This window comes from Nipponia nippon, unplaced genomic scaffold (assembly GCF_047370975.1).
Source record: "Nipponia nippon isolate SJK-2023a ecotype South Korea unplaced genomic scaffold, ASM4737097v1 scaffold_6, whole genome shotgun sequence".
Lineage (NCBI taxonomy): Eukaryota > Metazoa > Chordata > Aves > Pelecaniformes > Threskiornithidae > Nipponia > Nipponia nippon.
Window position 1 is genome coordinate 36,761,788 of NW_028262380.1, and position 26,276 is coordinate 36,788,063.

Here is a 26,276-nt window from a genome sequence, read left to right on the forward strand (position 1 = left end):
TCTGTTACAAGCTGTTTATTAGAACTTCACTTTGACAATAAATAAGGTATTTCTCAAGCAATCAAAATGTAATTATTTAGAAAGTTAAACAACTTCAGTTTTCACAATGCGTTTTTTTTTATATACATGATTTACTGTATTTTAAACACCAGTTCATCCAGAGCTGTACAACAGTAGGATGTCCATTTTTTAAATTCACACAGCAGGAGGCTACCAAGACATACCTTTAATCTGGAAGCTGTGCGTGTAAAATAATGCAAAATCATATCAGCTTCAGGTTGGATAGTCCAACTGTTACGAATCAATCTCTGTTCATTAGACTAGCTGTTGCTGAATTCAAATTCGGATGCATGGCTTACCCAGGAGAAATAGTGCCTTTTAGATTTAAAAATTAGATTTTTTTTTTAGCTCAATTCCAACAGTACGACATAACCATTTGTAGTTTACTGTGCTACTGCACACCCAGTTCTGCTGCCCTCAGCACAAGTGGCACAGAATGAACTTCTGTAAAAGGACGATCGTTTTCAATGTTGTAAGTCTCAGGAATAGTAAGTACAAACTTTGCACTTCAACTTACTGTTAATTATGGAAACGTCTTTTGGTTTTGGTCAAATGAATTAGCATTTCTTCACTTAAATACTCAAGACATTTAATATGCCTTAATAATACTTTTAAGAGTTTGACATTCAAAGTTAACTTCAAAAGAATGTTCCTGTTAAATAAAGCACCAAGTTTTCCCCACATGTTTATTCCTTAAACAAAGTCTACGAAAGACTAGTTATTTTGTTTGGTTTTTTTTAAAACACATTAGTTCTGCTAAGAGTTGTAATTTAAAGATAAAATTTAGTTCTTATGGTTTGATCAAAGCCATGTTTCCAAGCCAGCTTTATATATTCTGTGCAACATCCCATTTTCTTTAAGTGCAGAGGTACAGGTCTCGAAGTTACGCAGCTGCAATCGAGTTATCATCTGCTTGACGACCCTGAGGCTTTAAGAAAATAAAGACAGACAATTTAAAAAAAAAAGGCAAAATACTAAGCCTGTTATGAAACTCACTTTGCAATACATTGTGTTGATCAACGTAGCTCTAGACACCAGCATGGCATTAAGCCTATCCTTACTTTTAATGGTTTCCAGTAGTAGCACAAACACAGAGGACATCCAACTGAAATTTGAGTTTGGCCCAGTGAGTACTTGGTAGAGACCTCAGCTCCTTAACTGCCCTGTTAAATGCCAAGAGCACCTCTGCACATATTTGGACAGCTCAGCACAAGGCCTGGCTGATCAGAGTTCTGATTCTTACTGCAGTAGAAAAAGCTGATAATTATCAATGCATAAAACAGGAATGAGACTGACAGCTTCTTGGAGGAATTTTAAGCAGAATCACTAGAGATGGGAGAGAGCAAGGAGGAAGTTTTAAGGAAGAAAAGGCATCCTTACAATAAGGTTTTTTTGAGGTCCTGACAACTAACTCCAAAGCAAAAGCAAAGAATTCTGAAGCTCAAGAGGCTCCACAGGAGCATTGAGAACATCACGTTTTTGAGGAAAAAAGCCTTTTGTATTGACTTAGAAGGACATCTTGACAACCAGTCTAGAAGAGCTACTGATTGACAGCATATGTTAGAAGTAAGTTCCGCCTATCTCTTTTGGCTAAAAGAAAACTGAAAGAACGCCAGGCCTGTTTCCTGGAACCAGGATTACAGATGTCTGAACAAGTCCATCTCAAGTTATATAAACAAACTCTTCAGGCTCCTTGCTTGCTATGACTCTGACTAGAAAGCAAATACAATATTCTGGAGACAGCAGCAGTGGAATGAGAAAGCATTGTTTTGGGCAACTGGATTTAAATGATTCTTAAAAAGTCAAAAGAAACCTGTGATCTATTTTTCATGACATTATTGAATTGTCTTCAGTCATACCACTTAAGAAAAAAAAAAAAACTAGACTGAGTGATTCACTGAGAGGATGTGTTTTTAGAAGTTAGAGAGGTGTGGGATGCTACAGTGTGTCTGAACCTAGTCATGTGGGTTGCTCAAACACTTTTTTTCAGGAGTGCTACAAATTATGGTATTAAAAGTATTTCATTACATTTAGCTCACTCCATTGTACTCAAAATACAGACAACTTTAAAACTCATGTTACAGAGTAAGACATGGCGTAACAGGGACAGGCTAAGCACATTCAGCTAGTTCATCTAATTGTAACAAAATACCTGTTGCACTTAAACAGGATTTCCTAAGGATTTTGGTTGATGACACCAATGCACAAACCAAGACTTTTCAAAACAAATAACTCTGTTACAAGCTGGCCATTCTACTCTGCTTAGAAACACTCAGCTTTGAACAGAGCTGGGGTGGCAGTCCCCAAAAACTGAGCAGCCCCACAGGGAGCCTTTAAACAGAAGGCACTTCTCTCAGTCTTACCTTCACAAAAATGTGTGTCGGTATGAATCGTCTGAGCAACTGATTAGTGAAGTTTGGGAATCGCAGCAAGTTAACATGAAGAGATGGTAACTGCTGATATCCAGCCATCAGAGGATAGAAGTTATATAACATTTCCTGCTCTGTCCCAGGAAGGATTCTTAATCGGATCTTAAAAAAGAAAAGAAAAAAACCCACAAATGCAGATAAGTTCTGTGACCAAAAGCAGTCCTCTGTTTACTATCTATTTATGCACCATTTACTTTCTGAAGTTGGAAAGAATGCAACCACTTTCCTATCCCAGTTAAACTATTACTTCTATACTGAAGCACCATGTTACTCATAAACAACATGACAAACAGCTCCTAGTCAGGCTGCCATTTAGCCCTTCTTTAAATGGAGTCTGCACCTGTGCATTCTTCCAGACAGAATTTACCATACTTTAAACATCTGAAACACAATGAGTTTGTCCTCTCTGCACATCAGTGTAAGTCTGATCAATGTATTCTCCGCTACCAGATAAGCCAGTGGGCTCAGTAGATGTGACAATTTTGTACCTGTTTAAGGCCAGAGAACATGAAGGCATCACTGGGTTCCACTGACACCTCCACATCCTGGACTAAGTTGGTCTTATTTTGCAGGTGATATCTGACAGGTAGGGATTCTCGGACTCGACCAAATGATGGCAGATCTTTGGAAAGAAAGAAAGTAATCTCAAATACAAAATACATCTTAAAGTTCCATACATTAAAAAAATAAGTCTATCACAAAGAGCGGTGAAAAGTTTGAAGAAAAAAAGATACAATAACTAGGTATCTAAAGCATTTCTGACAAGATTTTTCAGAAAAAAAGATTAAAGAACAGAACACAACTTCATTACAGCTTTTCAGTAACATTTCTTTGACATCTAGTTACAAAACCCCCAACTGCTAATGCTGTCCAGGAATACTAACTAGGAAGTCACTTTGGTTGCTGCTGGGTATTTTCAGCTTACCAAAACCTTGTCAGATACTGCCAGGAAGCTCCTTCAAAATGTAACAGGAAACGATGGTGGAAGAATCTCAGTACAAATGAAAGCAAACCGAGGAAAGCATAGGAATTCTGTGTTCTGTGAGCTCTCCACTCCCCCTCTGCTCTTGTGCAGGTGATAAACAGTTCACCTGCCTGCAAGCAGTTCCAATTCTCCAGGCTGTTTCTTTCCTGGGACGCAGCCAGGGTGGGGGTGGATGGACCAATGCTTGCCATAGGTGTCTAGAGAAACCTACTGGGAAGGCAGCATCAGCAGAGGTAACTCTAGCCTCTGTGCTGCCATGTAACACAGGTCAATCCACTGACAGCTTTTAAGAGAACGCATTCATGTAACTACCTTCCAGCTCTCCCCTTGAATTGAAGAGGGGAAAGATGGGCAAGGCTTGAGGCAGTCTAAGAGATGATATAGTTTCCTTCACTAGCTCCATAATATCCAGCACCAGTTTTCTGTCTTATGCTACAGTAAATGCAATCTCTGGATGCTGTAAAAACTTTGGCAGTCCTAAAAATTCTAATTGGGACATATAAGTTGCCAAATGAATATTACCTGCATTAACATGGAGGGGAATGCTCTCTACAATCACATGCGGTAGAGTGATAACTGTACTAACAACAGGTACACTTTCCACAGGTGAACTTCTGTCAGAAAAAGTCAAAATACAGACCATGTTGAAAGTTATACAACATAAAGTATCAAGCAAGTACACCAGAAGAACATCACTTATGTGTGACTAAACTAAAATTATAGTAATTTCAGTGGTGGAAAGAAAACACCCAAATCCTTATATTGGATTGCTTGAAGTGAGCGAAAAAAGTGCCATAGCATGGAGATAAAATAGGAAAAGGCAAGTAAGAACACTAAACAGCTCTGAAACTAAACAAACTAGAAGAAAGATATACCTCAACATTTGTTTCGGAAAACTGAGTGACTACATAAACCCACAATCTAGAGTGGGAAAATAGTTTTCCCATTTAAAAAGTTTGTTTGTTTCTACTATCGCAAAGCTATTCCTTTCACTTGGCTTCTCAAGTGAAGTATCTCATGACTGGAGAAAACAGGGAGTGGAAGGTGACAAAACAGCTTTATAATTGACCTAACATCTTACAAAGAAGAAAGCTTCATGGAATGTTAAAACCATAACCACATAATATTTATCTCTTAAGTGAAATATGTATTTATTCAAAAGTCTAACAAGCTAAGCAGTAATTGGTAAGGTCCAAAGTCTAGACAGCAATTGCTACAGGAAGATCGAAACAAACAAACAAATCACCCCCAAAACCACACCAACTCACCATCCTCCCTAAAACCAAACCAACTCATTTGCTCTCCCCATCCAGGCCAAGAAATACTTACCTCTTCCAGGAAATGATATAACATCCAGTTGCCACTCCACTAGCATTAGTAACTGGAGGACATCGAAGGCAAAAGCACTCGCTGGCACTCTCACCTGTCTGTAAAACAACTATCAGCAAGATTTTGTTTAAAATCAATGCGTAGTCGTTATTGCAGAAGCCACCAAGGCTAAAAATCCAATATGACACAAACACAAGTGTTCAGCCAGAAAGGCCTTTGAAGTACTTTGCATAGTATACCTACATAATATATAAATTCAATAAAGATTGTGAAATATCCCAATACCTGAAAGGGTGACATACACAAATATATGACCATTTAGTTCCTGAATGGCATTATGAGGTCTTCCATGTACACACATAACAAGTCATTGGAAATTTAGAGTTCATGCACACACAAAAAAAAAAAAAAAAAAGGCAAAATAACACCAATTCAAATTCTACATTTCTCCCACAGAAAATTCCAGGACATCAACACAAGATGTCTCTCATGTTTTAAAACAAAAATGAACACGGACATTCTCTTCTCCCACCCAAATGGAAGGGAGATGGGGAAGAGAGGGAACACAAAAATCTACTTGCTTTGAGTTTTCACTCTCTTTTTCTTCTTTTTTTTATCTCCACTTGAATGAACAACAAAAAAAAAAAAGTACCTTTTCACTTAGAGAGGGATTTAAAAAAAAAAAGTATAAAGAAAATAGATGTTTCAGTCATTTGAAGTTAATCATTAATCTCCATTAAATCTTACAATTAAAAAAAAAAAAAATCAACCAAAAGGTAGACAGCTGCATAGTTGGTATGTGAAGGAGTTCATACCTCCTGGCAATTAGCTCTTTAGAAGCACCAACTAGAAGCCATGAAGCACTAGGTGCCAGAACTGAAGATGAAATCCCATAGCTTGAAGACTAAAGGACCTGGGAAATAATTACTTTTTGCCAGGTAACCCTTGCATGTACGGAGGAACTAGAGTCTTGCAAGTCCTTGATTATATGGGTGGAGAGCTGCCCAACAATCAGGTAGCCATCCAGACTGCCTCATTTTATTCCAAGTTTTGATAGAATACCCACATTTTCACATCTCTGACTCAGCAAATGCAAAGACAATGTTTTGCTGGAAGATTTTGGATCAGCTCTACCGCTAAGTACTCCATTTATTTGACTTTAAAGCTATATTCTCCACTCTTAAAGATTGAGATATGTAAGGTAATTTTTTTTTTTTTTTTTACAATTAAGTTATTAAACTGTGTTAGTATAAAAAAAGATGCATACTTCTAACTGTTCTTTACAGCCTACCCTGTCTAGCTTCACATTTTTCAGTTTCATGACTGCAATCATGGACATGGATCACTTTAGCTTTTGGATGCTGCCTCTGTCACGTGGTAAAGTGTTTGCATTCCAGAAAGTATACGTAGCCCATAAACACTGGAAATATTGAGTATCTTTTCATATGGATATCTAAGCAGCTGCACATCAGAAGTACTTTCAGGTGCTTTCCCTTATATGTCTGTTATATTTAGAATTTTGGCTACCATCTATTATTCAAGTCTATTTACTTGATCTAGTGAAGTACAACTACATTTTGAAGCATATTGCTAAGTTGTGTTCTGGCAAGCAACTACAGTATTAAGCAGCTTTCTTCTACTTAGAGTTTGATAAGCAAATGCTGTTTAAAATGTCCCCCTTTCTTACTCCCAACTTATGCAAAAAGTATCCTCCCGATACAGAGTATAGTCTAAGAAAACTTACCATTCTCCACGTAAGATTCCAGCTGATCTACTGCGGTCATGGAAGCTGACAGCTGTAGCTGGCTGGTTACAATAGTGAGAGGCCAAGGAGACGCACTCAGGATGTCTGTCATCAGTAAAAACGGTATATCTGCAAATACTCTGTCCAAGTGCTCCAGCTGTCAAGACAGACACAAGATCTGGCTATTTCTAACTAAACAAGGTACGGCTATTGAAAGTGGTTTGATTCCAAAATATCAACAACTTTTCAAACATGTACCTTTGTGGAGACAAATTTGACAGCAACATCAAAAGGAAATACTGTTTCTATGGTTACAGTTTCATCCTGTAGAGGTAACAAAAGGGGTGGGAAGAAGAGGGCAAAAGAGTTCTATTCAGTTTCAGACCTGGCTATTGACGTTACTAATGTAAAATTACTTTTAATCATCATTTTAACCAAGTCCCCCCCAAGGCAAAAACGTATCTTTAAGATGTTTAAGAATAAATACAAAAACTTTTCTTCTGACTATACTTATGAAACTGCTCACCCTAAATTGGGCTACCATGCTGCTGATTTAACATTTTTCCTATCTAATAGAAAGGCTTCTAAGAGACTTGGAATTACAGCCTTTAGATTGAGAATATTTCTTGTATTTCATGAACGTATCTCCAGCAACTGGTGCATCTTTACATCCTACCCGGTGACACTTGCAGAGGATTTCTTTCCCCTCAACGACAGTGTTGATTAAGTAAGAAACATAAACCAGAAACATTCTTGCGCCAACTGTTCCACAACGAATGTATATTGGTTTTTCCAGCTGCAAAATAAAGGAGACAGTATGAGCCACGCTATAGCTAATTAGGCCTAGAGCTGTCCAAAACTTGTTAATCATCTTACTTGGTCCAAGAGGGCAAGAGTAGAATGGGTATTATTTTGACCATAATCTCCTACAATGCATGATCTTAATCACACAGTGAATGATTTTAATCAGAGTAGCACAGCTCCAGTTGCTTTGCTACTGATGCTCATCTGTTACTTAACAGTACAAGAAAAGAACCATTACTGTGTAATATATGATATAGCCAACTTCTAATTTAGTAGTCACAATTTCAGTTTGGTGCAACATCTGCATATTTGATCCTTTAACATGTTGAATCACACTTGCTGACTATTACTATCTACTGACCATTAGGTAGTGCATTTAATTAACAGTCGAGATTAGCATCCTTATTTTATTTCTTATCTCCCAGGTGTACCATCAATCCCAGAACATACCTTATTCCCAAATTTAGTCCAAAAGGGGATCTAGCTAAAGAAATACTAAACTACAAGTAAACAATAGGTAAAATATGCCGTAAGTTTTTATCAGTTCAGATATCTGAAAGTAAACATAGGTCCTTCTATGAGAGTCTTTTATTAGTTGATGCCCACTTTCTTAAGTGTGATACAGAAAGAAGGTTTTAAGCCTTCACCTTTTCCCCTGGTTGCAAGTCTCCTACAGGGATATCAGGAAGCAGTGCAGGAAAGGAGTCATCACACGCATCTGTTCCGTGAAGAGTCACCTGAGTTTTCTGAGTCAGGTTGGCATCTTGCCCTAGGATTAAAAACAGTCTTCATATCCACACAGGTTTACATCACTGAAGCATGAAAGCAATAACTAAAAATAATAAGGTATTCATCTCAAAAAGCAATGCTTGAGGAATTAACATTGTTCATTCAGTTGAGGGAACCTTTCAAAAGTACCAGCAGAGGGTAGTTTTGACAACACCTTAAGTTTTCCAAGTTGGAGGGTTTATGTCCTGCAAGGTTTTTGTTTCATCTATGTAGGCCAGGAAAAAAAAATAAAAAATCTTAAAGAGTCAGAAATCATATCTAGATGTTCCCTACTATATACAAAACACAACATGATTATGTGATCCAAGTTTTTCTTGGTACTCTGTATGAAGTAAAAATTAAGTTTCACTGTTCTGTGATTTTTCCGTTTTCAAGAGCATAGCTTTATGATTTTACATCTTTTTAAAACTATTCTTCCAAATCTCTGTTGCAAATACGTAAAAACAAATGTATCGATGTTAAATGAAACCACTCATAAGTCAGAGGTTGACTAGAATAATGGCATTACTGCAATCACGTGGGATAATTTTCAAAGCAAAACAAGACACATCTTGCCAAAGAGTTGCAACTGTGGAAAATATGTCACCTTCCCTATAAATGAAATGTCAAATTTCCATTGTTCTTTTAATGTAATCAGCAAGCCCACATTGACCTTGCATATCACACGTTAAGAGTCAAGTGAGGGAAAAAAAATAAAAATCAAGACCAACTACTAAACACTGCTTTAGAAGCCAAGACCAAACATCCAATTAAATAAGTTTAAAGAACACTCCACTGACTTTAATGAACTGTACAACTGGATAGGGAATGTGGTTCTATTTCAGAGCATACAGCACATATTGCATCCTATGTGCTAGTGGCTTAAAAATATTTTTGCCTTTTAGGATAATTGCTACAAATAGGCATACCGAGTATAACATTTGGGCTTCACATATTGAAAACTGTCAGCAATAACTACATACAGCTAACTAGGACTTAGACATGCAATATTTTCATTTGTTCCTTTTCATTCGAAGGAATTCGGTGTCAGTTCTCCACTGCTCCCCAGATTTCAAGTGGTTTAAAAACCAAGCCACATTGTCCGGGGGAGGGAGGAGACACAGACACCTACAAAGACTAAGAAAACATTTATCTAGCACTAATGCTTTCATCTCAGCAAGAAAAAGATCTCTCTCTTGGAAGAAGAAAAATTTAGTTATAAGCAAATTAAATAAAAGGTTAGGAAGGAATACAAAAGCTTCCATATTTTCTTTAAAACTTGTAAAGATTTATCTTTTGAAAATACCCATGTAAACGCTACTGACAAGCGGTGGTTAAGATAACCATAACTGAATGAGTCTGTTAGCTCTTATTCTTACCACTAATATCTCGTAATTCCCAACCTTAACTTTGGTTTGGCTCTTAATTACTGCAGGAGAGCTGTTTACTATATTTCTCTGCATTGCATCAAGAACAAGGAGTCAATTAGAAGACTGCTGGATTAAAAGAAAATAACCCCAAATACCTGGCTTTAAACCTGCTGTAAGCTTAACATCTTTGGCCACTGTCTCCTCATGTGACTGGACTGTCACAATCAAACAATACATTTCATTAGTCAGGGCAGGAGGTTCATGACGGAGCTGAACAGAAATGTTTGGCACTCTAGAAATAACCCTTTAAGAGAAAAGACTCAGTTATTGTATGTTTCTTAATAACAAGTCTTTAAGCCTAGTTTAAAGGAGACTAAAACAGCCTATTGTTTAAGAGAGTTCTGACAACTGGTGGCCTATTCAACTAGGAGATGAGAGATTCCTGAAAAGCAACATGATGGGAACAACTCTATAAAACCAGTTTGGAACCCCAGTAATAAGCATTGATGGTTCAGATGTTCTGCCAGGAAAGAAAAAAGCACCCCCACCAACAGCAATTAGATTTAATTCTGTTGAATCCATCTAAATTAGTGTTAGCCTATTCATTAATAATTATTTTCCAATACAATTTCTTAGCAATTCTTTGTTTGTGTGATGACTTCTGGAAGAGACCAAAAACACCTCCTAGTTTGCACAAAAGTCTGAAAACTCTGCCTAGCAAAGTTAGGTGAAGGGGAGAACTAAAGCATACCTGGTATGCTCAGAGATCAATACAAGCTTTTTGTGTACTTTTAACTATCTGAAGCCTCAAAACCCTAAAGAATTAAGATAGTACCTATAATCCCCAGTTAAGCAAAGACATATTAAAAAGCTCATATTAAAGCAGTCCCAACAAGTTTTTCTTCTTCTTTTAGGCAGAGTGATCAGGACTTCGCAGGAGACTCACAATGATATTTCAAGTTTTTACTCACATAGTGCTTGCCTGAATAGTCAAACTGTCCCAGTGCACTTCATTATCTGGAAGCTTAGGTCTTCGCCTGAAGGAACGTGCTGCCTGCAATGCTTCTTGGGATGAAGCAGCATCTCCACCACCTCCACGCCAGTTAAGAATCACACATCGGCCAGATTCACTTCCCAGGATCAAATCCACAGAGGTGATCTGGTAGACACAAATTTGAACATATACTGATAACTTTGTCTTCAGATCACCTACTGTTAACAACATAGTATTCCAACATACACGTCTTTGTTGTGCCTGGATATCACCAAAAAGCTTCTGGTAGCTTTGTAGACTGAAGACACCTCACCACTCCAGGATTTTATTTAATGAAACAGTGGTGGGAAAACTGTCTGGGCTTGTGTGTGTGCAGTGTAGCATTCTGTAGTTTCCTACCTTCCCATAGTGCTATACCATCTCTCCCCCCCCCCTTTTTTTAGTGCATTACACATTTAAAAGCAAATAAACTTGAAGCAATACTCAAGTTTTTGTGATAATTTTTTGCTTTGGTATTGTCAATAAAATTTTACTCTTATTTTTGGCACTTAGTTTCAAGAATTCAAACATTTCGAACTGCAGTGACATTCATAACTGGTGCCAGATTAGAGACAGCTTTATAGTTTTGAGTCCTTTGTAAGCATCAGTAAGAAAGGTATAAAACAAATTGTCAAACCTCAATCTTCTTTCCTACATCTTCAGTTTTTGCAACAAATTTGAAAGTGAACTTTCTTGTTTTGCCAGGGACTAAGCACATTGTTCCTTGCGATGACTGTTCTAGAATATCACTTTTTTGATAGGCTTCTTCTACCACACAGTATTGGTTGTAATCCTACAACGGAGGAGCAGGGAAAAAAGTTGATAAATCCAGACTTAAGACATCTTTAGAGAGTAATGGTAGTACAGCAAATGTTAAGGCTCTGTGTTACTGGATCAAACTACATGGGTTCTTGCTACTTTTCACACTGTAGAAGTCAGACTTAGCAAGTAATTACAATGCAATTCTTTGACACAAGGTATCCATTATATTAATTAATGTAACTTTATGCAAGAACATCAAGAGAAATAAGACATTAAAATGATCCTTCTGAAACTTTAGAGAGCTTCATAGAGAAACAAAGATATGATAAACAACCTAATCAAACTGCATTTAGGAGTTTTACCGCAGTATCAATATATTGTCAAAAGCGATAGATAATGCACAAAGAAAAAACACCTTTCCAACTTAAGTAGTAGCACAATTTTTTAAAAGAACTTTTGAATTTGTTTATCTTTAAAAACACTAACGGATATTATTCCATTCTTATAATAAGCTTCTATCACTAGGTCAGAGATAGATAGAGCATAGTTACCTGGTTATTGAAACTGATGCAAAGCTTAGAAAACCTGATAGGATGAGGACAATCAGCTCTCAAGTATACATCGAACTGCACAGGAACATCAACATGAAAACTAGGAGCAAGAAATTTTGCTTTGCACTGCACTGGAATTAAAAAAAAGGGGGGAGGGAATTAAAAAAAGCCACAAAAAACCCAAGAAGTAGGTGTTAAACACATCGAACTACAACATTAAATTCCAGAAGCACACTCTTGAAATAATTGTGGTAAGGATTGTTCTGTGTATAATCTTAAAACTTTGCTTTGTATATAAGTGGCACAAATTTGGCTACTGTCACAGAAAGCTACTTTTCAGCACTGGGCCAAAACCTCTGCAGAGAAGAGGAGAGGCAGAAGTCCAGCAGAAAAAAAAAATCCTGTACACTTAGATACACTTCTTTTGTAGGTACCGCTCACTCATGCCCCCTTTCTATGGGGAGTATTACTTGGCACACATTCTGCTATCTTTCCTCAGAATCCTACTTCAAAGCACAGCAGAGTGGCAGAAGTCTTTCAAAAAGCAAGGGCTTCCTACTTCTATGATGTTTAAAGGCGTAGGTAGCCTCAGCTGGAAGTTCAGGTTTTTTTCCCCTCAGATACAATGCTCAAAGGATTCTTCTTTAGTAATCCATGTTGGGGATAAGAGATCACTGGCTTCTCTCATGATTTCTTATCTTACTGATTTAGATGAAGAACAGAACAGTGCTGAAACAAGAGTTTCAATGTTGCTGGCTTTAATATACACTTTATATTTTTTCCTGATTAGTTATTTTCAAGAGATAACTACATCAAAATTTATAATCTGGTGTAAATTTGCTTTCTTACTTACCAAATGGTATAAAATCTTGGACTTCTATTGTAAAAACATTACTGCCTGCCAAGGAAACACGGTCAGCCCACAATTTTTGTGATGCTTTCACAGCAGCAGCATCACAATCAGGTTCAGGATCAGGGCTTTCATTCTGTATACAGATAGAAGATTACAAATAATAATAAAAGAAGGTTACCAAACACTGACCACTCTTAAGATTATTTAAAAGGGTAATAGGAGTTTTGCTACTTACCATTAGAACTTTTATCAGATTTTTTTCTATTCGAGATTTCTGATCTTCTTTAAGAGTAGATGCTAACAAACAGAACAAAACCAAAGATTACAAGACAGAAGCAAGTCCTCTTACTTTTTTTTTTTTTTTAAATGTAAAAATAAATCTTTCCTTTAGATTGCATCTTTCAAAAAAACACATTCTGGGGGGGAAAAAAAAAAAAAATCTAACATCCATCTACCAGTAACGAAGGATTCGTTTAGTTTTCAGAACTTCCCCCATTTTAAGTGTTTCCTCTTACTTCTACTGGAACCAAGTGAAATATTTTTTGGTTAGACAAGTGTTTCATAATTTATTGGAGGAAAACCCCAAGAGAATATGCCTACATCTTCTTGTTTATATTTAAAAATGGAGGAAACAGTAGAAACCAGAAAACTCTGGGACATGCAAAAGGCAAGCTTCGATAATGTTAGAAAAGGTGACAGGAAGAAAAAAGGACTAATTGAAATAAGCACTGTTCTCTTGAAGATGAAGAAAGGTGGGTTTGTCTCATTGGCTATTCTTTAATACAAAGCAGCATAGCTTGGCTAGCTAACAGACGATGCAAACCCATTTTTACCACACCTACCCCAATAGTGGTATTAGTTAGCAATCCGGGGCACAAAAGGATTATTTCTGCAATGTCAAGTAACAGACATTACACGAAGCAGAGTGCTTGCATTATTACTGTGCAGCCACCCTATGTCACATTCTTTCCCTAAAACATACCACATGCATATTTCAGCAGCAGAGTTCTAGTAAACAAATCTGAGAAGCGTATTTGGGATTTTAAAGTCCAGAAAAATGGTGCTAGTTTTGTTACTTACTAGGAAAAATGTTTTTCCACTTTAGCTATATTACAGTTCTTCCCCCATCCCAAAGTTCAGAAAGTTTCTGTTACATTATTTGAACAGTCTGAAACAGAGTTCTGTGCCTCAGATATCCTGGCACACTGTATTTGAATGCAATGAATTTTATCATAGAAGAGCAACAAAATTCAACTTCCAGCATATGAGAGAAGGTAGTAAAAGTTCAGTAAAGGTATCCAGTTATTTTGTAGTCAAATCATTGGAAGTACTGTAAGCACTGCGTCTGACAACGATTTGTCAGACTTCCAAATACATGTACTTTAATTTTTCTCTATAGGCTGAGTATATTTCTTAAAGGAATACCTCTACCCAGTAGCTCTAAAGAGTATGTTATGTAATCTTTTAGCTGGGCCATCAGGTATGAACATTTGAGAGCTGTTGTCAATATGGAAGTGAGAAGAGTCCACCATCCTTCACTGCGGTATTCACACATAACATAATCCAAGAGCCTGCAACACAGTAAAGTTAAGAGAAAAGCAAGTTATACGCACCAGTATTTTTTAGAAGCTTGCATTTATTTGGTATCATGAACACAAAATTCATCTTCATTAATACAAATGCTAAATTACAGTCAAGTCTACAGTTTACATATGGCAATGATTCGTTGAAAACAGCATGAAATTATTGTAAAGAAACACATTAATTTGATAAATTCTCTATTTCAGGCTAGAATAATTTTCACAAAAGAACAACAGGAAAACTCATCTGTCTTCACATAAAGAATTAGCAAAAGAAGAGTCTTAATCCAGCATTGCATTAAAAATACACTTTACTATTGAGTATGCGGTAAGTTTTAAGAAAAATAAACCAAAACCTCACAATAAAGTCCCCTTCCAAACTGAAGAATTTTAATGTTCCTTAAGCTGAGATGTTTCTTTTCCCTCCTACCTCCTATCCCCTGCTCCCTCCAAGGGTTTCAAAGATCTACAAACAACACACGCATCAATCTTTATCAGGCAAAACCGCACACCTTAATATGGTTTTAATACTGAGCAATGTTTGCTATTACTGGCAAAGCAGAGAAGTGGATTTTTTTAAACTCTGTTCAACCCTTCAAGACAAGAGTTTCTGCCTACTTCAGGAAAATCTACTGAAACATAAATAAGAAATGCTTGTTTGTATAAAAATTAGGCTTGATACAAATTGATCTGCTTACCCTAGCCTATCTTCTCCTCCATGTAGCTTCCAGTCAGCTAGTAACAACAGTAAATACATCTCTTCTACCTCATACTCCCTTTACAACATGTGATCTTTGAAACCTGAATAATGAAAACATTGAGGGACTCCTACCTAACATGACCTTGACTCTGTTTCCCCTTAAAAATACAAAGTTAAGAAACTAAGCATAAAACACATCCTTCAGAAAAGATGGTAGCTGTACTTCAGCACTAAGCTTTCCTAGCTCTGTAGTCATTAATAGCAGAAAACTACGCCAATAAAAATAATTCCTTTTACTAATTCCCTGGTATATAAACAAAAATTAAATTCAGCTACATTTCTATGTTTTTTGAATTTGTAGCTACGAAGTCTGTAATCAAATGTAACTATTTCTCATTGCAGTAGCAGGCGAGTTTCAGAAATCACTTCGGGGGGGGCGGGGGGAGGGAGAGAGAGCGCTCAATCAGTGAGCTAGAAATAAATAATATTCACCCAATAAGGCAAATCCCACAACAGTTTACAGCAGGAAGTTGTTCTATTCTAATAACTGACTCATCATATCTGTTTTGCTTTCTTTGATATAAGTGGAGTCTGTAGACTCCAAAGCTTGTGCTTCAATCAAATCCAGGTACTACGAGCATCTTAGATGAGCTTCCAACATTATTCCATAGCAATAAGACATGGGGTCTTAGTGAGAATAACAGCATGTGAAAGAAGCAATCATGGATGGTACTCACTTCAAAGCTTTGGCATAATCTTTAGCGTAGTAATATTCTTCTCCCATTTGAACCACTGACAAAAAAAAAGTATGAGATCAATATGGAAAGTCTTTGCAAAATTAATTTTAAAAAAATGCATCTGAATATCTATACTCACTCAAATGACTTTTCATTCTTGGACATTTGTATTTCTTGAACTGCGCAACAGCATTACTCAACAAAGTGATTATTAGCTCCTAACAGATAAAACCATTACTGATATCATTATATACGCAAACATTAGGATAATGTTAGAAAACAGATTTTTTTTTTTCTTTTGGTAGAATAAAACTTACCGAGTGAAGGACATTTTTCTCTTTTAACTGTAGGGATAAAATCCCCATCTTTTCCTTTTCAGGATCAGAAAGATCAAAGCCTGCATAAGACAATGAAAAATCCATGAAATTGGAATTTTGTCCGGACCCAAAGGGAACTATTTATGTTGTGAGCTATATGCAATGCAAGCTCCAACTCAAGCAACACTCAAACTCTTAAACATTCTTTTGCCTAGGAGACGGATATATTGCTTTAAGAACTCATGCATCCTCCATGTTCTAGAAGGGAAATTCTGGAACAAACATCTTGCCTTTTGTTTAAAAAGTTATCTGAAGCTTCCCAAAAATAGCAAACTACAGTAAGACAACCTAATCTTTAGACTGCATCTATTAACATTTAAAGTGCATATGTTAAGACAAATTTGTAGCCCTTTTCCTATCTGATCTCAAGTAAGGATTCAAGCTTATGTTTCTCTAGCAGCAGAAAATGCCAACATATGAAGAACTGTATAAGGCTTTAAAAGACTATAAACTCTTGCTGGAATCAAAAAAAATGAAAATATTAACAGGTAAAGTTTTTCTTCATCTTAAACTGTTTAACCTTGGCAGTAGATTCTAACTAATTTTAAAACAGTAACACTTGAAGATAAAAGAGGGTAGACAGTACTGTATTTACAGTAAATGAAATAAGGTCCTTACATTCAAAGTCGGAATTTCTGAGAAAACACCCTCCTTAATAGGAAAACCACAAATGCCTTTCTTACATTAAAATCTAGTCATCGCATCCTCTCAATCCATTTCAAAATCAAAAAGCTTTTGCAGGAAAAGAGTAATGAGTTCCTGCCTACAGCTGACAAGATCACTATGGATGGCAGGATGAATTTATAACAATCGCATTCAGGGACATGGTTACTTTTGCTGTATCCAGTTCTCCAACTTCTCTTCCCAGGAACAATGCATTTCACTGCAGTCAGGCATTTCTGCAGCACACTGATTACACATGGCTTAGGCAGCAATAGAAACAGAGCAGCAGCAGAGCTTCAGTACGGCCTATGCAACTTTGCTGAAGACCTTGATCCTGCATAAACCTGAGGTTCCTTTTTCTATTTGTTATAGAGTTGAAACACTTCCTACACTTCTAATTGACACCTGTTCAAGTCGTACCACCAACTAACGAGAATGTGAGGTCCCAGCCCTGCATCTGGCTCTGTGGAAATGGGATTATGTGCTTATGCCCACCAAGTCAACTGGCAGGATCAGCAAATAAAGAAGTTTGTCTGAACTCCACAGATACAAGACACAGAAACGTACTTAATATACCCTGCCGCCATGGTCTTTGCCCATAGAAGTCAAGCACTCCAGTTTGCGTTTCCAGGGGATCCGGATTGGGATATATCACAGAAGACTGTAAATTTAGCAAATATAGTCATAAAAAAGGGTTCATGTTTCATTTTAAAGCATTAAAAGTGATCTGATGCTCCAATACACATGCACATAAAAGAAGAAATTTGCTTTAAAACATATAACCCTTCCAGCCACCTGTATAAAAACAGGACTTCAGGAAAACCAAACATTTTAAAATTTCTCATTAATTCAGTCTCACATTCCACTTCATTCACCTTCACTCGTCTCAAATACTGTTAAAGAATAACTGGGTAATCCTTTTTAAAACTAATTCCTAACAAGATAATCCAAGAACAACAAGTAAATAGCTCCAATAGGAATAAAGAGATTTGTAAATAATTGGGACATGTCAGCAGGAGAGTAGCTATATATAATTAGCATGTATGTTTAATTGACTGCAGAAATCAATTTTCCATGCAACCGTTTCTACCAGGCAAGTGGCAAAAAAACCCCAAAACAACAACCACCACCTACCCTGCCACACACACTCTAATACTAATGCTCTTGTTTCTCTGCTTCCTGTAAGTCACCAGATAAAGTGCATGCATAGAGAAACATACTGGAAAAACAAAACAGTAAGTTTTCAAGTATCCGGAGATGTAGAAAGCATATTTTTTCAAATAAGTATTTTGAAAACATATCAGAATTATTTGTAATAAAATAGACACTATTTGTAATAAAATAAATACTAACGCATTTGTTCCAGAGTAACCTTTCCAACACATAACAAATACTTGTAATGTTAGTAAGCATCAGAAAAAACACATATCCTTTCCTTGAATTTCATTTACACATATTATTGATTATACCACTACCATTTGAAACTAAAACATTATCTAATTTACTATCTGGTTACTGGCAAAGCATTTTCTCCCCTCCCAACTTACATCATGGTTACAAAGCATACTTGCTAGTTGTTTCCGTTCCTGTGCATAGTAGGCTGCCTGCTGGTAATAGAAACCTGGATTCTGAGTTTGAATTGCTGTCAATCCCAGCTTAATTGCTTCATCAAACAAGTCACCAAAAGCCTGAAACCTATTAAAAAAAATTCATAACCAAGATTATGTAGAGAACAGCAATTTGAACTATAAGGTACATTTCAATTAAAAGTGCTGGTTAGTCTTAAGACAGATGATACTTCTCTGAACTTTCGCATCTAAGTTCTATGGCTGCATTTGTGCCATGTCCTGTTCATTCCCAGGGAAAAGTGGTCGATAATCAACACAAAACAGAATGACAGCATACAGTTTTTATGATCTAGTGTATCTCTTTCTTAGATAAAGAGCTCTGAATTTGTATCTTGCCTAGACAAGTAAAACAGTGAACTTCATAAGGTTATACAGGAACTAAACCAGAAACATTACTAAGCACAAACATACTGTTTAGACATCCAGGCAGCATGCTCAAAAGCCAGTTCTGCACTTCCTATTTTTTTCTTGCACAAGTCAATATGTTTCCTGAACTGAGCAATTGCATCCAGTGGAGTATTATGCTGAAAACAGAGGCGACAGATCTAGAAGAAAACAAAATAAGAGGAAAAATAACTGTGTTAGGCTGCTAAGGATTAGCTTAAAAAAACCAAAACAAACCCAAACCAAAATGCCACCCATACAAAAACCAAACAAACAAATTTTACATATTTCTGAAGAGCTCAAATAGCATAGAAAACAGAGGGAGAAAGAGAGATGTAAACCATAATATACTACACCTGAAACCATGTGGTCCTCTATTTCATCTAATGTTATTTTTCTTCCCCTTCTCCCTCAAATCATCAATGGAAGAGTGCATAACTCGGAGCCAAATTCAAGATGGAACTGCAGAGCCACTAGGAAGATCATTAGCTTTGAAGCCTGCAGTGTGGAAATGGAATTTGATGGGGTCCAAGTCCAGGATTGTTGAAAATGGTGGGGTAATTTTTTTTTTTTTTCTTAAAAGCCCCCAGAATACCACAAAAGTATGGTCTGATTCTTAAAGAGTTACTTTCCCCCTCCTAACAAGCAGTAACTGAACTGGCTTAAGCTTTGCAAGAAGACAAAAAAATTCAAGGAACAAGCAACCCTTGTTTTCATTCCCCCTGCACAGACTGAGAGTTAAAGAGAGTCTAGTTTTTCAGATGACTGCATCTCAAATGAACTCCAATCCTTCAAGATACTCCCAAACTTCAGCTAAGGATCTTTCTTTCGTGTGGATTTCAGAAGTCTTTGCAAGTCTGAGTGTAATTGGTATTCCACTAATAGCTGTTTCTAATCCATCTCCTTAAAAGCAATATAAAAATTGAACTTTTAAACCTTTACACATAAAAGATGCATCAATTTTTTTTTTTTTTAAGTAAAGGTTGTCTAAGAGTAGAAGTACACTTGTTACCTTGTAGTTTATAAATCCTGCCATGGTCTTGATTTCCAACATGTTTGTTTCATGAGCCCTCAATTCATGCACAAGATTATAAGCAGTTCTGTAATTTCTAAGCAGAAATACTTAAATTAGAGTTAAGTCATACAAGATAATAAAATTTAAGAACAGGACTGCTGACAGCAGAAAACAGCCTTCCAATCAGAGTGTTCTTCCCAATGAAGAACTCAGCTCTTACATACATGTTTAAATAATTTTGCATTTGGGAAAATATTTATCATAGTCTATGGCTTCGCAACAATTTAGGATAGAGAGGGTGGGGGAAGATTACACGAGTCTTACTTGAGAGCATTCTGTGTATCCTGTTTCAGCTCACTGAAGAATGCTATTTTGAACTGGTGTCTAACAAATAGAAGCTGCAAAACAGAACCAGTGTACATCATTCACAAACATCTGAACATACCCATCACCTACAAAGCAGATACAGGTGATAATTTCAGAGGTTTACATAATATAGCAGTTGACTTGAAAAACTGACTGTGCAACTGTTTCCTAAGAGTTCTCTCTGCCATCATGACGCAGCAGTGATCTTTCAACAGATTTAATCTATTACAAGTCTTTTACCCTGGAACAGGGGAGAGGCTTTGTGACACCCCAAAATCTCTACACCAACAGTGTCGATTCTGAGCTTTTAAGGGAAGTACTTCCCACAACTTGCTAAGATACTACTTCAAATAGGTTAATGCATACAGAAAATTTCATTTTTTTTTAATCAGAGAGCTTAATTTCTGGGCAGTGGCTCTTCCTATAGGCTCTTCCTCTAGGGAAGATGTGAGGAAGACAAACAAACATAAGAACAAAACCAATCAAAATCAAAGTTTAAGCTGCAGAAAATAAAACCAGATTTACTTTCTATACTGAGAGAAGGCATCTCAAGTTGGAAGGGGGGAAATAAAAATGTTTAAGCAACAACCCACCCTTATTTTCATGTTTTAACATGCACTATAACTTGCGCAGTATTTCAAAAATAGGGTAACATTACCTGATGAGTGGTTTTGTTCAAGAACTCCTTATGAGATTTAACTCTTCGTATTTCTGTATAATAGTAAGTTTGTGCATGCTCATAGAAAGCATTTTCCAACCTGCAACAAAGTTGCTCATAAGTTTCACTAAGCTTTTCCCACATACAAAGAATCTGAAGAACTTCAGAATAAGTTACTTTTAACCGTGCTTATTTTAAGGCTGGCAAAAGAAGCTTGAGGTATTACTAAACTATTCTTTAAGTTACCACACAGGTTAAGAGTTTGCAGACAAAAACTCTTCACACAAAGCCTTACACAAGGGTAGCACAAAGTAGAACAAGTAGGTTCAAGAGTCTTACGGATTGATTTCTCATACAACAATCTCTAGTATTTAACATGAGAAGGTCGGAGGATAAGCTCTTAGGATTTTGCAAGGCAACAGAAAGTGCAGACGTGCCTCAGTCAAAACAACCGAAGTTTGCAGAGGCTCCTGAGATAGGCCTGAACAGGTCAAGATCTTATTTGCTGGACTGTGAGGGGAGGAGCGGGAAGGAAAAAATAGCAGTAAATAAAATTATGATGGCACAGACTAGGTTTCATCATCCTGTCCAAACATCAACAGCTACCTGAGTTGCAGAGGTGACAGCTGAACTTGTGTTTGCAATATAAATAGCCCAATGGAAAGACACAGTGGGAGAAGAGAAAGGCAAAGAGGCCCAGAACACTGAATACAGTAGGAGGCTGAGGAGGACCTAAGAAGCATATGCTGTATAATCACATTGTAAGGAGTAAAATGAACTAGAACAAAACCAGAATCCAGGAGAGGAATATGCTCAATAGCATTGACACACACAGGAAAAAGGATGAAGTACCAGTTGTATGATTTGGCCAAGAAGGGATCACTGCAAACTTTGACTAAGGCAGATCACAACTTGTGTTCTGCTCGCCGTGCAACAGGGAGGATGGAGATGAAAAAAAACAGGACAGACCAATGGACAGCAATTGTTAACTATGAGTTCAGTCACAAAAGGAAGACAAGATAAATTAAGTCCACCTATTATACTTATTTTAGCAGTATATTGAGGCTGTATAAGAAAATACAAGCCAGTCTGAGAGGTTAAAAAAAAAAATTATTCTCTTTTACTACTATGAAATCTCAATTAAAAATGTCAAAACAAAAAGATTAATACCAGGAATTCTGACATGATTATATGCTTAAACATGTTCTTTTAAACATGTGCACAAAGAGCTGTTAATCCCTAATGATACAGCCTTATCTCCACAAATGTGGAGAAAGCGGCAAATCACATATCAAAATGCAACTATACGCAGTTTGCAAAGGCTTATGCTAGTTAACACGCAGTAAACATTCCCTCTTTAGCACTGAGCAAAATATGAAAAACTAGGAGTAACGGTTACTTTGATTAATTCTAGTAGCTGTTCTGTTTATGAGCAGTATGGATACAACAGCACTGATTTATGTTGAGAAATTCACTGTTTATATATAAATATGAGGGTGAGAGAAGGAAGAATTAGTCTCTCAGACCATGACCCCTCCTCTCCCTAAGCGTATCTGGAAAAATCAAAACTAATTTTAATAAACCATGATTTGCCTTAGTTTGAGCCCTTCTTTTTAGGTGTACACACGACTGTCTTCCTTTCCCTGTTCTGTTTTTGAAAGGCCTTCATAATTTATTTGAAGCTGTATTCCCTGCAAATATTAAAACAGAAAGCACAAGAAATGTAAAAAATGACAAAGACGTAATATTTGCAACCAGATAAATGCCACTTAGCATGGAGAGATACACCTATACAGCCAGGAAGTGGGGGAGGGAAAAAAAAAAGTAAAGACCTGCTAATACAGAGTTACACCCAACAAAACATTTATAGGGAAAGTTATTTAGAACGAGCAGGGCCAAAAGCACTGTAGAGACAGAAAAGCCCACTTTGCCTCTACTTGACTTGAGGAAGGGAATGTCTTGGGATATCTAATAATGTTTCTTCAAAAGCAACATCCCTGACAGTCATTACTCAGCCTCACAGAGAAAGGGGAGCTGTGTGGAATTCATCGGGTTGCAGAATAACCTGAAGAATTCCAGTGAACTGATAAAACATTCACTGCTGGTCTACAACCAGCATGTCACATCATCGTAATCCCAACGTATCAACCCTCTCAACACCTCCATTAGCAAACAGAGCAAAACAGTGTTTTACAGTCACTTACCTTATAATATAACCAACAAGATGATCAGTGTGTGGAAGTACAAAGAGGGATTTTCCAGAAAGGTCACAAGCATTGCATAAAGCTGCTGCTCTCTCTGATGCAATAACATCTTCCCCTAGTGAAGTGAAGGAAAGCACAAGTGAAAGCAGTATGCAGTGCTGCAATGTCAAACTGGCTCTAAAAGCTTGACCAGCACAAGGATTGGAAAAAATCCAATACACATAAAATCGAGACCACATTCTTTCTTACTTCTTTCAGAGTACTATGTGCTTCATTCAGCAGAACCTTTCTAGGAACAGCTTAGCTAGCAACAAGGTAGAAGTATGACATAAACTTTTCATCTCTCTCACAGAATTAAACATCCTGCGTCTTGAAAACTACAATAGCATCCAGAAAAGACAAACATATATAGCAGGTAGGGGGAAAAAAGCAACAAAAAGTAAAAAATGGTTTGCCAGCCACTAGAAAGTATGCAGCTACAGCTGAGGCAGCAGCTCTACAGAAACGTAAGTTTAAAACATACCACATTTCACACTTGACTCCAAAATTTTATTGATTAAAACTGAGTTAAACTAAAAGGCTTCTGTAGGTACCAAATACCCTTCCTCTAAGTTCTCATTGCTTTTTAAAATACAAATTACTTACAAGGAGGTATGTCATGTGTATTACACTAACATACCATTTTTTGATACTGTGTATCAAAAGATGCACTTGGACTTAAGAGGAAGAAGTTAAGGATAAAAGTATCAAATGTTTAGGGTCAACCGCCCTGAGCACTCTTTCCATTTGTATACCTTTCTGCAGCCACAATGCACGTCATATATATAAATGACATTATATTAAGAACTGCAGATAATGTCACAAATATTAGTCAGCTCAGTCTGTCAGGCCTTCTGAAAAACGAGACCATCACAACTGTGTACAGATTTTTCTAGTACCTGGAGGTAATGGTGTTTTTTTCTGAATCAAAACCACAGCAACTTTCGTATTTCTTCCCTGCAAGCTTTGCCTACAATAAAAACAACAGGGCACACTGTCAAGGTTTCACTTCTTGTTGGTGAATAATCCGAACAAAATGATCTTTCAGTCTAGATGGAAACATTGAAAGAATGCTATATAAGAAATAAAACCAAACACAACAACATGCTGCATCATCCACAGAATGCTGTGTTCTCTTCTTTGTTCAGATGGGACAGAACAATTGTGCCTAGTTTAGCAAGCAAAATTTCAGGGGCTGTTTTTACTCAAATCACTTCTAAAAATAAACCATTTAAAAAAAAGTTTCTTTACTGCCAGTTGTACTTCAAAAAGCAGAGTTCAAGTTCCCCTTAATTTGCGTTTAAGAAAAAAATTAATATATTCAAATAGCTTAGCATGCAAAAAGGATTCTGCAATTCACATTTATCATTAGCTTGTAGTACATTATGAGCCAAGTGAAAAAACTCTACCTGACAATTTCAACTCGAGTAGCACATTCCGACTGTTTTTCTTTCCATTGCGGCTCATCCCAGTCTAGTTCATAGAACACCACAACAAGTGCTGGAACCAAATTCAGGTGTTTGTTCATCCAGCCAGTCTTCAGGATTCCTTTTGGAATATACCATTCATAAGATGTCCTCTGAAAATATTGAGGTTATTAAAGCAAGTTACCAAATCCATTTACCAGCCTCTTAGTATAGCACAAGAAGGGGAATTGCCTCTACACTCCTGTCACTTGTGGATATGTTTGTCATCTTCCCCTCAAGCCTTTGCTTCCTATCAAGTAAGACATGCACCTCATTCCCTGGCATCAGGGCCTGATGCCTGAGATGTCAGCAACAAAGAACAGCAGAATCCAGGTAGACTGGAGAAGATGATCAAGTTCAGAAGCACGTTTCACACATCTTCACGAAAAACTAGGTTTATTTTAAAAGGGGGCTCTTGAGGGGCTCTCAGAGCCAGGAGAAACCAGTCAGGATTCTCATTCCTTGACAGCATCACGGAATGATGTAGTTTTCCAAGGGTTAAACACATTGACATTGCTTCCTAACTGCCACTGCAAAGCAGAAAGTAGAACAGAGATATTATTTCTGCTGCATTTCACTTAGTTAAAGGCTTTACATTTTTTTTTCAGAATACACCAAATTCAAATACCTAGTTTCTCCAGAGTTAAACTTTAGGTTTCATTAAAGCTCAAATTTTACAAGCATACCTTAAGGCTGAGTAAATGAATTGCAAGTACTTTAAAAAGCAAATCATATTGGCTTTCTCTACTTCTCGCTAATAAGCTAAGGCACCCTGGCTTCCTATGCCTCCACAGCAGCCCACCACAGCGCCCTTGGCTTCCCCTTAGCCCTAACAATTTTTCTCAGACTTCAAGCTCCCACGCTTCCCCTCCAACCGCAGGGGAAGAGACAGCAGAAGTCCCGCTGAGCAGTAAGCACTGCGAGTGCTGCTCAGCTGCCTGTAAACCAGGCAGATCAGATCAGACCAGCCCCTGGCTACGGCCCTTGCCCTCAGGGAGCCACCAAACCCTCCACCCACCCCACCCCCAGCCGCCGGCTTTTGCTACAGGGGCAGCGGCTGGAAGCCAGTGAGGGGCCGGGCCCGCCAGGGCGCGGGGAGCAGCCGGGGCACACGCCGCTCGCTACCTTCGTCCTGCACTTAGGGTACTCGTGGTCGCCGGGGAGCACTTTGAAGGAGATGGGGACGCGGTCGGCCCTCCGGTTGGCGCAGAAGGCGTCCCACACGGCCCGGTGCACGGCGTTGTACACCACGTCCAAGCCGGTGAGGGTGACAAAGGCCATGGGCCGGCAGCACAGCTCCACCGGGAAGTCCCACTGCGTCAGGGTCATCCTGCGCCCGGGCAGGCGGCCTGCGAGGCGGCAGGAGGGCGGCTCTCAGCGCGGCGCCTTCGCGGCCCAGGCCGGCCGCTCCTCCCCGGCCCGCCCCGGCTGCAGGAGCTCCCCGCCGCCCCGCCGGGCGCTGACACGGCGTGGGGCCCGTCCCCCCGCGGGGCGCCGCTCACCGCCGCGGGCTGGAGCTCGGCGCCGGGCAGCGGCAGCCGGGAGCGACCGCGGGCCACGGGAGGCGTCGGCGAGCGGGAGCGGGGCGAGGGAGGGCCGCCGCCTCCGGAAGCGAGCGCCGGAAGCACAGCAGAAGCGACCAATCCGCTCTACCGTCGGGCCAGTCAGGGAGCGCCCGCGCGGATACGTCACTGGCGAAAGAGCCAGTTAGCTAAAGAAGGAAGAGGGGAGGCTGGCGGAGCCGACCAATGAGAAGACAGGGAGGCGGTGA

The 26,276-nt window shown here is 38.2% G+C and overlaps 1 protein-coding gene across 8 annotated transcripts; it reads right to left on the reverse strand.

The window, feature by feature from the left end:
• Positions 1-26,130, reverse strand: TRAPPC11 (trafficking protein particle complex subunit 11). 8 transcript variants are annotated; one of them, XM_087736863.1, is made up of 30 exons: positions 25,631-25,770; positions 24,776-25,035; positions 24,449-24,618; positions 23,939-24,009; positions 23,001-23,115; positions 20,797-20,896; positions 20,097-20,170; positions 19,770-19,866; positions 18,785-18,918; positions 18,293-18,440; positions 17,313-17,406; positions 16,023-16,102; positions 15,845-15,923; positions 15,706-15,760; positions 14,114-14,259; positions 12,924-12,985; positions 12,689-12,821; positions 11,836-11,966; positions 11,160-11,315; positions 10,461-10,648; positions 9,645-9,793; positions 7,999-8,120; positions 7,224-7,343; positions 6,806-6,871; positions 6,548-6,704; positions 4,804-4,912; positions 3,997-4,088; positions 2,978-3,111; positions 2,424-2,591; positions 1-988 (listed from the first exon to the last, which is right to left on the reverse strand). In XM_087736863.1, exons 2-30 carry the CDS (start codon positions 24,788-24,790, stop codon positions 944-946), a joined length of 3,210 nt encoding a protein of 1,069 aa, XP_087592989.1. In that variant the 5' UTR covers positions 24,791-25,035; positions 25,631-25,770; the 3' UTR covers positions 1-943. The 8 variants fall into 8 exon arrangements, 3 of the variants coding, with proteins under 3 accessions (XP_087592989.1, XP_009473089.1, XP_087592988.1); XM_009474814.2 differs by lacking the exon at positions 24,776-25,035 and having other exon boundaries at positions 25,631-26,128; XM_087736862.1 differs by lacking the exons at positions 6,806-6,871; positions 24,776-25,035 and having other exon boundaries at positions 25,631-26,128.
• Positions 26,131-26,276: the final 146 nt, after the last annotated feature.